This window comes from Harmonia axyridis, chromosome 7, assembly GCF_914767665.1.
Source record: "Harmonia axyridis chromosome 7, icHarAxyr1.1, whole genome shotgun sequence".
NCBI lineage: Eukaryota > Metazoa > Arthropoda > Insecta > Coleoptera > Coccinellidae > Harmonia > Harmonia axyridis.
This window is the reverse complement of record NC_059507.1, coordinates 13,288,750-13,304,027: the sequence shown is the minus strand read 5'-3', so window position 1 is coordinate 13,304,027 and position 15,278 is coordinate 13,288,750. Positions and strand designations below refer to the sequence as shown.

Genomic DNA, 15,278 nt, shown 5'->3' with positions numbered 1-15,278 from the left:
AGAGGATTCAAAAATTGTTTAATTGCCAAAAGTCTATTCTTATTCCATAGATCATTATTATGAGGGATAAAAACGATATTAATCAATATATTTATTACTTAACAAATAAATATATATAATTGTCGAAATATACACAGCCTAATTGTATGATTGCATTCAATTACTAGAAAAATGTATAAGAATCGTATATCAAAATATATGAAAAACCATCAATACATTATTCACTTGTACTAGGAAAATTCAGCAGGACATAATTCACTCACAATTGGAGGAACAATTTCTTCTAATTTAGGGTATAATCAGTCTGGAAAATTGATAATGGATAAAATCACATTGCACCTACTGCGGCGTTGAAGCATCTTCAGGTTTTTCCAGATCAGAATGTTCCACTTTTCTTGGTATTGCACATATTCACGAGTCTTTTCGAAAAATCGTTGAAATTTCCTATAAAGAATTGGCCACGTTTAGGAATCATTTTTGAAGCACTGGAGTTTATTTACTAGGCAGCAGAATAACAAAAACCACATTCTTTGGTTTCACCATAATTATAGATTCAAAACTTCAAATTTAACGATGAAGTCGAATGAATCTTAATGAAAAATAAGGAATTTGGTTTCTTATCGATACGATATTGGTTCACATTTAGGAACTAGCCCATTATTTCAAAATTTCATTGTCATTTTTCAGGGTTTGATTTCTCTCAATGGATGGTGCCCAATTAAGAGATTTATTGGATCTTGCAGAAAATATTCTGTGGATTCACAATTTGAGTTCTTCACCATCACACTTTTTTCACAAGTTGCTTTCCCACAATTTCAGATAATTGTCTAGCACTTCTTCGAACCACCTTCTCTTTTGGGGATCTTTGAAAGCTGGCGCTAAAGTTCTCATATCGAGCTCTAAAATAGCCTCATTTCTGAGTATGTTGTTGAGCCCAAGAAGTAGTTTATTGTCACCGTGTAGTTTGAGAAGACTTGGATAAGAAAAGATATAGTAGTTCACGCGTAGTTTAGCTGATGCCCATCGTTCAACCTGAAAAAAATAACACATGTAAATTTTATGATAAAAATTTTTTGCAAACTTCATGAAATAAAAGGATGTGGTGTTTATAAGAAATTCTAGAAAAGCTCTAACTGGTCTGCCATGACGAAAATGTTGTCGGTTAGTTTATCTATACACTAGACAGACGGACAAACATGATATATTTTGAAGACGAATTCGTCTTTGGGTTATGGAACCTTATCGTTTGAGACCATTCTCGGTAAGAAATTCGAAAATTACAGACATTGTGACGAAATGGTAGAGCGAAATGTTCAGCGCTCAAAAATGTGCCTACTTTTTCAATGAAATGTGAATGAGGGAAGTTGAATATAGTAGCGACACAATAACCGCATATGTTGATTTATTTACCGGATGTAAACAAAAACTAACGAAACTGGATGATTTCAAGGGGATTTTCAACTGAAAAGTTGCCGGAAATTGAATTATGCGAAGGGTTTGAATAATAGTTCAATGCATGCATGAGTTGTTATACACAATGGAATGGTCGGAATTACATTTCAAATTTCACAAAAGAGGTAAAATAATCGATGAGAATTTTAAAATATAAGACTGAACTTTACAGTGAAGATTCAAACTTCGTTTCTAAGTATGAACTTTCTATTTCAATGGATAACAAGGAAACTCATTGATATATTTTGTCAAGTAGCATATCTAAGAAGTAAAATGTAGGTATAAATGAGGCATCATAGCAAAAACAATAAGGATCACAAATCTGGGGGGCGAATCATCCCTTATTTGAAAGAGCAGCTTCAGAAAGTGTTCTATTGTTTTATGAACTATTTCTGGAATATTCCAAATAAATTACTTCTCTTACCGAAGTATTACCACTAGCCACTTTGATTTCACCCATGTGGTCAGCATACCATGGACTGAAGAAATTTCTCAGGTCCATACTCTCCAATTTTTTGACTGACCTATTACTCAGTCGTTCCTTGATTCTTTTGTACACTGGCTTTCTGTAAACGAATACCTGCAAAAAAAAACATATTTTCAACACAATTTTTGTCACAGTAAAAGTGTTTAAAAGCTTAATTTTTCATGATAAATCCTCTGAAACTATACTTGAAAAAAGAGTTGACAAAGCAGAGCAAGATATTTCGTCTAGTTCAAAATGGTGAAGTAGTTTTTGACTGCTTATTTCCCGAAAAGAGCTCTAAATCTTTTTGTCGCGATGTTTTTATTTGGATATCTCTAGTCTATCAGAGTAATTACTCTGATGTTCATGTCGAATCTTAGGAAGATGGTGTCATCATCACTCCTCATCTATAAAAACTAACAGACAACAGAGACATAATAAGAAATCACATTTTATTACGTTTCTGTTTCCTTTTACTGTTTTCGAAGGATAATTGTCGTAAGATAAATTGTGAAAATTTCAGTTGAAAATGATAAAACATAGAAACCAAAATTCATTATTTAATTTCAATTAATTTTTCAATCCACCATAGAGGCAAATGCAACTATAATCAAAGTGTTGATCTGAACAATGCAACGAGGAAAATTTAAGACCTAATAAATAGTAGGCAGGATTTCAACGAGAAAGATTTTTTGTCATTGTTGAAACGTGTAGGATCGTTGTTGTACTTGAACTGTCGTCATAACAACCATATTTGAGATCATTTTCCTTTAGCGGCGGCCAATTTCTTATGTTGGTTTCTTCTTCTTATGGTAACCTCAACTTCCTATTCACTGCTGTTCCTTAATGGTTTAGACACAGGTTGAATACAGAAGAATTTATGAAATTTTATACACTGAGATATATATTTTCACTTGATTAGTTTCGTAATTCGGAATAAGAAAGCATTCATTATGTAATCAATTAATACTTGCGGTAGCTTTAATTTTTACGCATAATAATTTCTTTAATTGAAGAACGCGAGGGGAAAATTAGAAGGAGGAAAATGGGCTCATTGGATATTTTTTGTACTTCTTAATGAGCAAAAAATCTATGATATTTTATTCAACATACTGCCACGAGAATTGAGAATTCCCAGAAATTTAGTATTATGTAGTCTGATGAAGTAGCAGTATCGACGAAACTTCTTGCAATACTAAATAAGCAAGAACGATTCAATTCTCACTTTTTTGCACCATAAATTTCTAACAAGTTTCGTAGTTCTTAATTTTGAATATGTGACAACACAGGGATTTGAGGGTATAAATTCTTAGTTGCTTAGTTTTTATGAATCTGTGTCCATATAATTTCTCAATTTTTGAGCTACAGGGTGTTAAAGTTTCAACAAAAACGAATGTTTTCACCATAACTTCAAGAACTTCATTAGATATCTGTGGAGCTCTCTTTTCACAACTAATCTAAGATTATACAATGTTATTTCTCTCAATCCTTCAAATCCTTATTTCCTGAAATAATTAAATTCAATTTACCTAATCATATTTATCTTTGGAAACTGTTGGTCCGTAAGAATATCAAGATATAAAATTAACACTTCCATAAAGGATTCCTAAAATAATTTTTATTTAGAGAAAAAAAAGTGGCGTGCATAATATTTTTTCGAAAATATCTAGATCACAACTGGTACGAATGCCACAGGATAAAAATTGAAATACTTTTGCTATCAAATAATGGTCCTGAAGCTCGCAAAATATCTACAAAGATACAGTTATAGGAACAAAGGAAAATATTCTTTGGGTAATTTTGAGAAAAAACCTATAAACATGATCCCCCGAACGCTTTGTTTTCAAGATACAGGGTTTCTTGTAGTCCTATATTGTGATGATTATACCAGTTCATCTAATCTACAGATCTACAAACTGGGTTGATAAGTACCAAAACATTTTTTATTTGTTGGTAATCTAAACAATGCTCTTGAACACAAGTCAAGAGGAGTTTTTTTCTCTGCATTTCTAACATCCAAGCTTGCCCCATGATCTACTAATAACTTGGCTTCTCTTTGTCTGTCTTCTTCGCATGCTAAAATAAATATAATATAATTAATTTTTTCATCACAGCTTATTAACTGGATCTTTCTGAACATTTGGATTTTCCTGAGGATTACTAGAGAATTGTTTGAAATTTTGTTCCCGAAATCGGTAACAGATACGACCAAAACTACAAGAAACCAAAAAGATTAGTAAGGAATAGTTTCTTTTAACATTTTTCTAAATTACCAGTGCCCCATAAAAAAAATCAGGTAAAAAGAAGTGAACAATGTTCCAGAAAAATATTACCCTGTAGATTTGTATTCTAAATGAGCATATTACATGATGAAATCTTTAAAATGGAATATCTATATCTATCTATAAAAAACTTAAGTTGAATAATATATTGTGGAAGGGAAGGTGCCATGAAAATAACCTTAAAAAAAAATCAAACTTCAACACCCTGCATCTCGAGAATAAAACGTTTGCGGGCTCATGTTTATAGGATTTTTTTTCTTCTTAAATGATCCTAAGAATCTATCATTTTCGTTCGTATCTATAATTTAGGAACACCCTGTATATTCATCTTTTCTTCAAACATTATGACACATAATTTCTTTCGAAATGCAAGTAAACATTGACCGTGATTAAGATGTAGCATCATGAATTTTAGTGGTGTATAGGTCGATTATATTATCGATAAATAAAACATGCACGGGATTACACAACGTGTTAACTTTCGATTATTCGTATTTATAAGGGTTAAGGCTAGATTGAATATTAAATGTATTCGTGCGACATACTTTTCCACCGCACGGGACAGTGAAATATGAAGAGTTGATAGTTGAAAGCGTTAATTTAATGCACGTCTATTTGTATGCTGCTCATTTCCGTTTTTGTCCCAATCTGTTTGTCATCTTCAATAATAAGTGATGGGTAGGGTCAGTATCTGGATTAGTGGCCGTTAGCTTATTCATATTGTCAATTCTCTATTATTCTCTAATACAGAGTGATTCACCGGGATGGCCTATTAGACGTTTATGGAAAACTAAGTTCATGATATTCGTATGAACATTTTTGGTCCAAACCGCAGCCTTATAATACTACGTATTTGCAGAATCGAAAAAAAAAATTCGAAAAAAGCTCTTTCTGCCGAAATATTCAAAAAAATGCGATTCCCCTCGCCACCATTTTTTTAAAAACTCAACGGTTCATGAGTTAATGGGATTCTTCATTAACTCATGAAACGTTGAGTTTTCACTCAAGGTATGGCATAGGCCAAAATTGTCATCCAAAAAGCTATCTGATGAAGCGGTAATATATTGGGTGTGCCATTTGAAATAAGGAAGTAGTAGTCTGTTTCCGGTGTAACCGGTAGCTGTAGAGATCTGAAAATATTTTAGGGAGAAAAATCATTGTCTCAAACCCCAATATGCAAATTTTCAGCTCAAATATATTATTAGTTTTCCATAAACGTCTAATAGGCCTTCCTGGTGAATCCCCCTGTATAAGTGGTACGATCAATATGTATATATTTGGACTACTCCAATTATAAAAACTTGATAACTTTTAAATAAATAATGAAATACTTAGGCTTCAGGCAAAGATAGTGCGTCTCAAAAAAATTAATATAGCCTCACTATGATAATATTAAATTGAAGTGAATTTGGCATAGACATCTAATTAATGCTCTTGCTACATAGGTGATTACTTATTATGTAAAATTTGTTTAAACGTCTGATTTATAACCCCCAAACGAGGATACTTATTAATTTCCATCTTGATGAGAACTTATTTTTGAAATGTCGATTCGTGATGTGAATCCATTTTATTTTTCATTCATTAATGATGTGTGAATTCAGTTTCCAGCAAGTAAATTATACTTTCGTCCTTCGATTCATCTGCAATCTAATGATTATATTCTTCTCCTGCATCTTAAGTTGAATAAGTGCCAAGGTATTGGACATCATCAACACAATAGGTCATAATATTTATGCGAAAACAATCAAACTGAATTGGGTACTACATTGTGACTTGAAACATACATAATTGTATTTATTTTATAACGGTAGTATTGTTTTATATTTTATCTTTATTCGATTGACTATTGTCTATATTTGAGATCTGGACATAATGATAAACTTTTCCAAACATCCATTTGGAATTTTATATAAAAAGTTTAATGGAGACAAACTGTAAAAAAATTCTCAGAAAATTACAACACATAATGATGAATTTCATATGGGAACATGTATTCCTTAGGATGATAGATAATTCAATATTTTGTGAGGCTAAGTTTGTAAATTCGTTAGATTTCTCATATAGCCATACTTTTCGACTACTTTTTTGAGTTGATTATACTTGTTTATCGAATCTTTATTAACCTTCACTACAGATTCGGTATAAATGAGTACCAAAACTTATAATAAATTTTTTTATCACAGCTTACTAACTGGATCTTCATAATAATTTGTATATTCCTGAGAATTACCTACTTGAGAATTGTTCTTTCTCGAAATCGGTAGCAGATACGACAAAACTACGAGAAACCAAGAAGTGGAGAACTAGAACAAAGTTTCTTTTTACATTTTTCTGAACTACAAGTTCTAGAGGAAAGAAGCGCGCACTGTTCGAGAAAAAATATCACCCTGTAAATTTGTATTCAAAATCAGCATATCACATGATGAAAACCTTAAATAACTTGAAAAAATCGAACTTCAACACCGTGTATCTTGAACTTTCGTCACTTCCGTTTGCACTTTCAATTTAGGAACACCCTGTATAATCGAAAGAATGATATCGAACCTTCCAAGTATACATTTATTATATTATTTATGATGTTTCTCTTCCTCAAGAAAATTGTTACAAAGTGATAAATGACAATGTGTTGAAAGTATCAGGTAATTCTAAGTTTTGATAGCATGTCACTTTGCATGTTGAGTAATTGTTTTCTATTATAGCTGATTGAATCTTCAATTATGAAATTTCGTGAAAAAATAACCTACTCGAATATCGACTTGAATAAGCAGGCAAAAACTCTGACTTATTTAACGTTAGTGCATTTTTTGTCCTAAGTGTTGAGATATTTTCCGATGAAAGAGGAAGTAATAGGCCATTAGTATAAAATTCGCAAATTTTTTCCTCATAATATTCTATGCAATCAATTTTGAGAATAAATTAAATTCACATATGATATCATTTAATTGTTACCGAATGTACAAAGTAATTGACCGATTGTTGTGATATACTCCACATCAAAAATTGTGAAAACATGTGAAAAATAGGAAGATAGGTACCTAGCACACGAAATATATTAATAGTCCGAAAACAATGCCTTACAACACGGATGGTGATGTGTAATTTGATGTTCAACAAAACGAGAGCATTGCATAATTTTCCATATATTTGGTCTAATTTCAGTGTCCGTATTAGGTTCATGTTCCGAATTCATTGCTTCTGGATGTCCCATCACCATGCACAAGAGATGTACCAAGGTCGCGAACATTGTAGAATAAGAACTCATTAATTATTATTTTAATGAAATATGAAATAATTCCGAAGAGGGACAAGGATGTTTGATACGAAACTGAAAAGTTTTTGCGAACATTGATTGCAAAAAATTATTTCATTTGTCTTACACTAACTTCTAACTATTATACGTTTCGAGCATTTTAAATCATTAAATTTTAGGAACCATGGGTCATTTATTATTATTTGCATATAATTTTCTATGTCGAATATTAAATTATTAATGATTATGGAAACCATAAATATTTATATCTGTATATAAATGATGTTACCTATCATTCTTCAATTTTTTAAAATTCGAAGAATCGTCTCATAAACTTGCTTTTATTTCCAAATCAAATCGTAACTATTTTATTTTCTATTATTCTATTAAAATGAATGTTCACGTTTATTTTTGTATTTATTATGTGGCCTATTTTATAATGGCCAATAAATAAATAAATAAATTAGAGGAATATATCGTTATTTTCTGTTATAAGTGGACTTTTGAGGGTTCGTTCTCCGAACAGATCGATCTATCATTTCGTCACGATGTCTTCTTTATCAATATTGAGACCAGAATCAAAAATTTCAGCTCCTCACTTCAACACAGTGATTTCCTTTTTCCTAAATTTTGAAAGCCATTATTTTGATGATTTGAGATATTGCAAGATGAGATATAAATCGGTATAAAATTTGGAGTGTTTGTTAAGCGTTTTAAGACGATGCTTTTCATTTTTTTTGTCGTTTCAGTTGGTCAACTGGAAAAATAGGAAATCGAAGTATACGAATACTTCAATTTCTTTTTGTGACATACCTACGATTAAAAATGAATCAATTAATCCAAACCTAGTAAGAACGCACAAATCCATTTCAATCGATGAAGTAATAGGATTATCTCCGAATAATTTGTAGACGATATTACACACTACCTTAACAACTAGTTTAACAGACTTTGGAAAGTGCATGTTACTCTCAATTCAAGAGTTATTGCAGAAGATTCGGTTTTATGAGCCATTTCGAACGAGTACTGTTAACCAATATTAGGTATTGGGTCATGCTGAAGAATATAGGAATTTTGTTACTGTTGGTAAAGAGAAAATATCTAGTAACAAAGATATACTATTTGTGCTTTTTACAAAAGTAACTCTTTGAACTTAAAGCCATATACGTTGCGATATTTCGTTGAGATTTTTAAATTTTTGGACAGAAGATTATCATCATGCGGTATCACGCAAAATACAAGAATTTTTTTTCATAAATATAGACTCTTTCTGCGAATTATATGAGATTTTGAGCGCTTATGAGTATCAAATTCCAATTCCAATCGAAATTTTTTTACAAGAAAATAGCCTTTTTTTCCCGAAAGAAACTACCTAATCCATTTAGTTTAGGGTAAGGGATATTAAAGAAGATCAGTTCAATTTGATTCGATTGACATATTTTGTACAGGGTGGGCCAAATTGTACACTTTTGAAGGGGAAGTCTATACTAGATAGGCGAAAACTGATATCGGTGTTTGAGGGCCAATTTTCATGAGAAACTCTTTGGCGAAAACCTCTACTCCATCACCGTACATAGTTACAGGGTGTTTTTCGAAAATGTTCATTTTCGAAACTTTTCTTCTGTTAAAAATTTTTCATTTCTGAAAAAACATTTTTGTAGCAATTTTTTACGGAGAATTCAATGAAGTTATTTGAATCTCACTATTTCCTGCCAAGAAGGTGCTTCATGACGACCTAAAAGTGTTTTAGTTTTGCAAACTGTGCCTGCGAAATTTTCACCATTTTTGTAGTGAATTCTAACAATTTCAATGCATTTTTAGTACTGACTCAGTTTTCATTAGTCAAATGTCAAAAGATTGACAGCTTTAAAAGTGACAGCTGCCTATTCAAAATGATACCTCTTATTGGAAAGCCCTTAAGCATATTCTCATCAAAACAATAGGTAACTCACCTGGTAAATTGAATTGCCCGTGGTATACGAATGGATGTAGTGAGATCCGTATTTCCTGATGAACATGATGACGCTGGCCACGTCGCCCACCTTGATGTTGTCGATCTCTCTGGCGACGACGTCCACCAGGTTCACGTTGTTGGGCACCCTGGTGAGCTCCGCGTTCGTCCTGAACCTCGACAGCCTGACCAGGACGTAGCAGTGGTCTTTGTGGATGAAGGAGGAGTTGATGCCCAGGTTCCTGGCTATCGTCTCCGACGCCCAGCTCCCGGTGAAGGCCAGCCAGGGCTTGTCCAGACGTTCGAACATGAAGTGACGGAAGTAGGCCTGCAGAAGCTGCTTCAGGTTGTCGCAGAACTCCATGTGGAAGTCTCCGTCGAATATCTGGGGATGGTGATGTTTGTGTGTTAGGTGCAGATTGAAGGTTATGTTATTATGTATTGTTTAAGGGGTGTATCGGTTTCAAAGCGGTGTACAACTTTGCTTCCGCCGTTTTGAAATACAATAAGCTTGGGTAAACATAATGCCATCGAAATATTAGTCGATTTGTGTCTGCATCATAAAGTCATACTTGATTAAACATGTTAGCTTACGAGCCAAATTCTCGTAATTTGCGGGAGGCTTCAATTTTCTGTTTTAATTTGAAGAAATCTGCGGCTGAAGCTAATCGAATGCTCTCAAATACCTATGGTGAGGCCGCTATTGGTGAAAGAACAAGACGAGAGTGGTTTCAACGCTTCAAAAACGGTGATTTTGACTGGTCGAAGACCAGTATGGCGGTGAAAAGAAAAGGTTTTCGAAGATTCAGAATTGGGGGCATTACTGGATCAAGACTCATGTCAAACGCAACAAGAATTGGCAGCATCATTGGAAGTGACGCAACAAGCCATTCCGAAAAGCCTGAAAGTCATGGGAATGATTCGGAAACAATTGGGTGCCGTACGAGTTGAAGCCGAGAGATGTTGAACGGCGTTTGTTTGCTTGTGAACAACTGCTTGCAAGGCAAAGATGAAAAGAATTTTTGCATCGCATTGTGACTGGAGACGAAAAATGGGTTCATTACGATAATCCCAAGCGCAGAAAATCATGGGAATATCCCGCCCATGCTTCCACGTCGACGGCCAAACCGAATATTCACGGTTCCAAGGTCATGCTCAGTATTTGGTGGGACCAGCTCGGCGTAGTGTATTATGAATTGTTAAAACCGAATGAAACAATCACAGGCGATCGCTATCAAACGCAATAAATGCGTTTGAGCCGTGCATTGAAAGACAAAACGCTGCAATACAACGAGAGACATGATAAAGTGATTTTACAGCATAACAATGCTCGACCCCATGTTGCGAAAGTGGTCAAGACATAATTGGAAAGGTTGAAATGGAAAGTCCTACCCCTCCCGCCGTATTCTCAAGACGTTGCTCCCTCGGACTATCACTTGTTTCGATCAATGGCACACAGACTGGCTGACCAGCACTTCCGGTCATATGAAAAAGTAAAAAATTGGATCGATTCGTGGATCGTTTCAAAAGATGACCAGTTTTTTCAACGCGGGATTCATACGCTGCCCGAAAGATGGGAGAACGTAGTGGCCAGCGATGGACAACACTTTGAAGCATAGATGTATAACCATTTTTTTCAATTGAGCCTCGAATTTGGGAAAAAAGGCGGAAGCAAAGTTGTAGGCCTATGTAATAGCTCGTTTTACCTGTTTCCTGTTCATCCTGGTTGGATAGACCGCGAAGGGATCGATCCCGTTGAAAATGTCTATGGTGGGCTCGCGGAAAATCCATGTCGTGTCGTTTCTGGGCACCACTTTGATGCTGAGGCTCAAGTACCCGTATCTCGTGAAGATGTCGATGGACCTGCCCACCTTGAGGGTGTTCTCATCCGGCCCGTAATCTTGCGAATACCCTATAGTGACGGTGGTCAGTAACACGAGCAGCTGCGCTCGACACCACATTCTGAAGGTGGACGGAACCCGCTGAAACAAAATTTTTACATAAAAAAAATTTTCTTCAACAAAAAAATTTTCTTCAACAAAAAATTTTTTTTTGTCATTATCTTGTTGCAGTTACAATACAATCAGCTTTAACGTTGAGAAATCGTTGGTAGTCAAATTACAAAACCAGCATACCTCAGACGGATCCATGTGGTAACCCTGCTTCAGTTATTTCACTTAGATCTTACATTACATTACAACAAATCTATTGAATATGTATTATTGCAATACTTGGAATATTTGTTGAATCCTGTCGTTTCTACTGAAGTTTGATTGTTTAATCTATACAGAGTGCTCAACTTTGTTGGATAATCGTATAAATGATTTTCAATAAATCTAAGCTCATCAGCTCAGAAAAATTTCATCATTATTTTAATATACAGGGTGTCCCGTAAATACCACGATCCATTCACCGAGGGGGAATGTAGATCAAAGGATAACCCACCTGCTATGACAAAATTCCCATTATAAAAGTCTTACCGTTTTCGAGATATATTTTTTTTTAACATAATGAATTTTAATAGAAACAGCCATATCTTTTTTCTTTTAATAACCAATAACTTGTCCGATACCTTTTTGAAATTACTATAAAATAGACAATTTATTGGTGTAATGTGCAGCAGTAGCTCAGTACATTTTGGTTTCACTACGATGAGCAATACGAAATAATCCATTACCAAAATTTTCAATAAAAATATTTCTCACAGCCTCCCTTTAAAATTTTCGGAGAATGTTTTTAATGTTAACGTTAAAATCATTCTTCAGCAATATTTTACTGAAAACATTAACCAAAAAGGTGTAAAATTGTACCAACCGTAACAGCAGAAATTCATTATTTTCAAAAAAAAAATATCTCGTAAACGGTAAGACTTTTATAATGGGAATTTTGTCCTAGCAGGTGGGTTATACTTTGATCTACATTCTCCCTCGGTTTGACGTGGTCTTTGCGGGCCACCTTGTATATCAAGACAAAATTCAGAGGAATCTGACCAATAGATTATGAGTTATTGAAATTTTGTAAAAAAAAATTAATTCCAATTATGATTCTCATGAAATTTCGCGTGAACAATCGTTTTACTATTTTCTATAATTTCAGTTTGAACAGATGGGCATTTTTCAGTTATTGAAAACACGAAATATTATATGGTATAAAACTGGAAGGATTTCGATCAATAACGAACATAACCAAAATATTCAGATCCAGAAAACTTAACCCTTAAAATTTCAAATTTTTAGCACATTCCGTTCGAGAACTGAATTTGACCTAGAAATTTTCTTCATTGAAGGGCACTCTCGGCTCAAGCTCAGAAAAATACAGACATTACAGACACAAGAAGAAAATAAATCTTCTTCTAATTTTACCATACATCTCGTAAGATCAATAATTTTTCAATTTTCCCATACTGAATGTGGTAAAAAGTTATATGTAATAATTCTTAAATGAAATATTTGATGAATGGTGATATCCCCTTATCTCTATTTTTTTGCTAAGATATTGTGTCTGTTTTACAAGTTGACGGATAGTGTGTGGTCGCCTTAGCTCATAGTCCTTGAATGGGGCATCGAAGTGGCTATTACCACCAATTTACAAGTGTAGTCGACAAATTACAGAAACCAGATTTGGTCTAAATATAATGATATACTTTCATTACTCAAACTACCAGACGTTGATTCCAGTTTTGAAACTCGGCAATCAGTGTCACTCATTCACGATTGTTTCTAATGAGATTTTCAGCTATTCAATTCGCGATTTCGCAAGATAGAAACAGAATTTTTCTAGGTATTATTACCGAAGCAGGTGCCAGGTGTACGTTAGGTCTTGACTTTGTCACAATTATATTATCGAGTGGGTTCTTCAGAAATTTTCAATTCGTTGTATACCGGTGAATGATCTTGACACTTGGGAGAGAATCGTTGCAGCTTTTTTCGTTTCAAGATTGAAATCGATCTCACAATTGATGAAGTATGTCAAGGTATTGCAACTTCTAGGTCTTCGGAATATCTTTCGATCAAAAGCTTGGATTGATGAATTTTATATAACTTGTTCCGAACAAAATTCATGATGATTAATAAATATAAGAATGAATTTGAATGTTTATGTATTATTGTATTAATGTGAGCATCCTTTGAGTTGGGAAAAAATGAGAAAAGCGAACGAATATTAATGCGAACTTGGGGATCACAGAATTGTTTCTTGAAAGAAGAGCGCTAAGATATCCGAAAGTCATGTAGGTATATCTTGATTTCTTCTAGAGTCACAGGGCGTTTCTTGAAAAATGACATTCAAATATTTTGCTGTATCTATGATCCGTTATCATATAAACCATAAAAATTACTGAAAAAAACTTTCTAGAAATTTTCAAATATCTTGAACAGAAACCAAGCGAAATATTTGAAACAATATTTTTTAGAAACGACCTGTAATTCGAGAACGAATCAAGATATATATGCTTTCTGATATCTCGGAGATATATTCTCTAAATTTCATAGTTCTTGATGCTCTCAGTGAGTATGGATCCTAGAACACCCTGTATTTCATTGTACAATGACTAAATAACAATAAGTAAACGCCAATGTGTCTCTTACCGTTACTCTGTATGAAATTTTTATTGTACACAACCTCAGAGTAATAAACATCGATAGAGGGAGCATATGTCATTTTCAGTTTGCAAATTTTGTCCCCAACATGAACTATCAAATTTGACAAGAAGCGCGCGAAAATGAAAACATATAAGTGATACGATATTTCACTCAATTCGCGAGTTTCTCCACAAAGAACGCACTTCTTATGTCCCATAGTCAATCAACGTTTCATATCAGCTCAAAATATATTGTGATGAATACCTAAATATATCAGAAATTCAGAAAACAAACTTCAAGCGCGCCAAACGACGTGAAACAACCGATGACAGTAGGAGAGCAAAAGTTGCCAAACCTTGTAGCAGGTAGATACAGAAAATAATAAATATTCTGCTTATTAACAATTCGACAATTTGTAAAAATATCGGCTTCCAAATATTCAAATTTGCACATTCAATCGGTAATCATTCAAATAAATATATTTTATCCAATAAAATATAGGTTCATAACGATTCATTAAAATTGTGGATTTGAAAATATATCACAATCCGACAACGAAATCTAACCATGTTGGGGACATGTAAAAATTGCGTATACTTTCTCTATCTATGTTTATTACTCTATGGTTGGACCCATAGACTTTCTTGTTCTACAAACTCTACAAAATACGAAATATTCAGAAAAATTCAGGCTGCTTCCTACTGTTTTGTGATTATTAGAATTTCTATAAATATGCAGCCGCAATTCCCAGTTCCCTATAAGAAGAACTGAACAAAATCAATTGAATAAATTTGAAAAAATGCGAGTTCATAGCATCTCCCCGATTCGTTATGTAACTTTAATGAGATTATAACAGTGACCTCGATCACTAGTCCGCTTCTACACACCATAAACAAAATTACATTAACCGCTGTGTTATCTGCATCAGTACCTGTCTTGTAGGACGAATTTGTTGACACACACCACACACAAGAATGTTAATTTACGGAACAAGTTGATTAACACTTTTATCCTGGTAAGTGATAGTGTTCAGGACGGACCAAAGCGTGATTGACACAAGAGTGAATATCGAGAAAGACTAGATCATTTTTGAGAATGGGTTTCGAATTTGGAAAATAGGGCGATTTCAAGTGGTCTAACTCGATTGGAGGCAGACGCATACCACATGGCCCTATCTTTGGGACATTATTAAACCTTCCGCATTCATTTACTGGAATCACTTCGCGATTGGTTTGAATGTTATTTTTATTGATTGGAGCCAATTGATGGCTCGATATTCTGATACATTTTCAGA

General features: G+C 33.8%; 1 protein-coding gene across 4 annotated transcripts in view; it reads right to left on the bottom strand.

Moving 5' to 3' along the window:
• Window positions 1-76: 76 nt before the first annotated feature.
• The window catches only part of LOC123685234 (torso-like protein), a 42,454-nt gene continuing 27,252 nt past the window's right edge, over window positions 77-15,278 (bottom strand). For all 4 annotated transcript variants that reach the window (XM_045624857.1, XM_045624854.1, XM_045624856.1 and 1 more), the window contains exons 2-5: window positions 11,111-11,386; window positions 9,406-9,789; window positions 1,877-2,032; window positions 77-1,032 (exon numbers count right to left, since the gene is read on the bottom strand). In XM_045624857.1, coding sequence (XP_045480813.1) covers window positions 793-1,032; window positions 1,877-2,032; window positions 9,406-9,789; window positions 11,111-11,365 — 1,035 coding nt within the window. In that variant the 5' untranslated portion in view covers window positions 11,366-11,386 and the 3' untranslated portion in view covers window positions 77-792. The remainder of the gene's footprint in view (window positions 1,033-1,876; window positions 2,033-9,405; window positions 9,790-11,110; window positions 11,387-15,278) is intronic.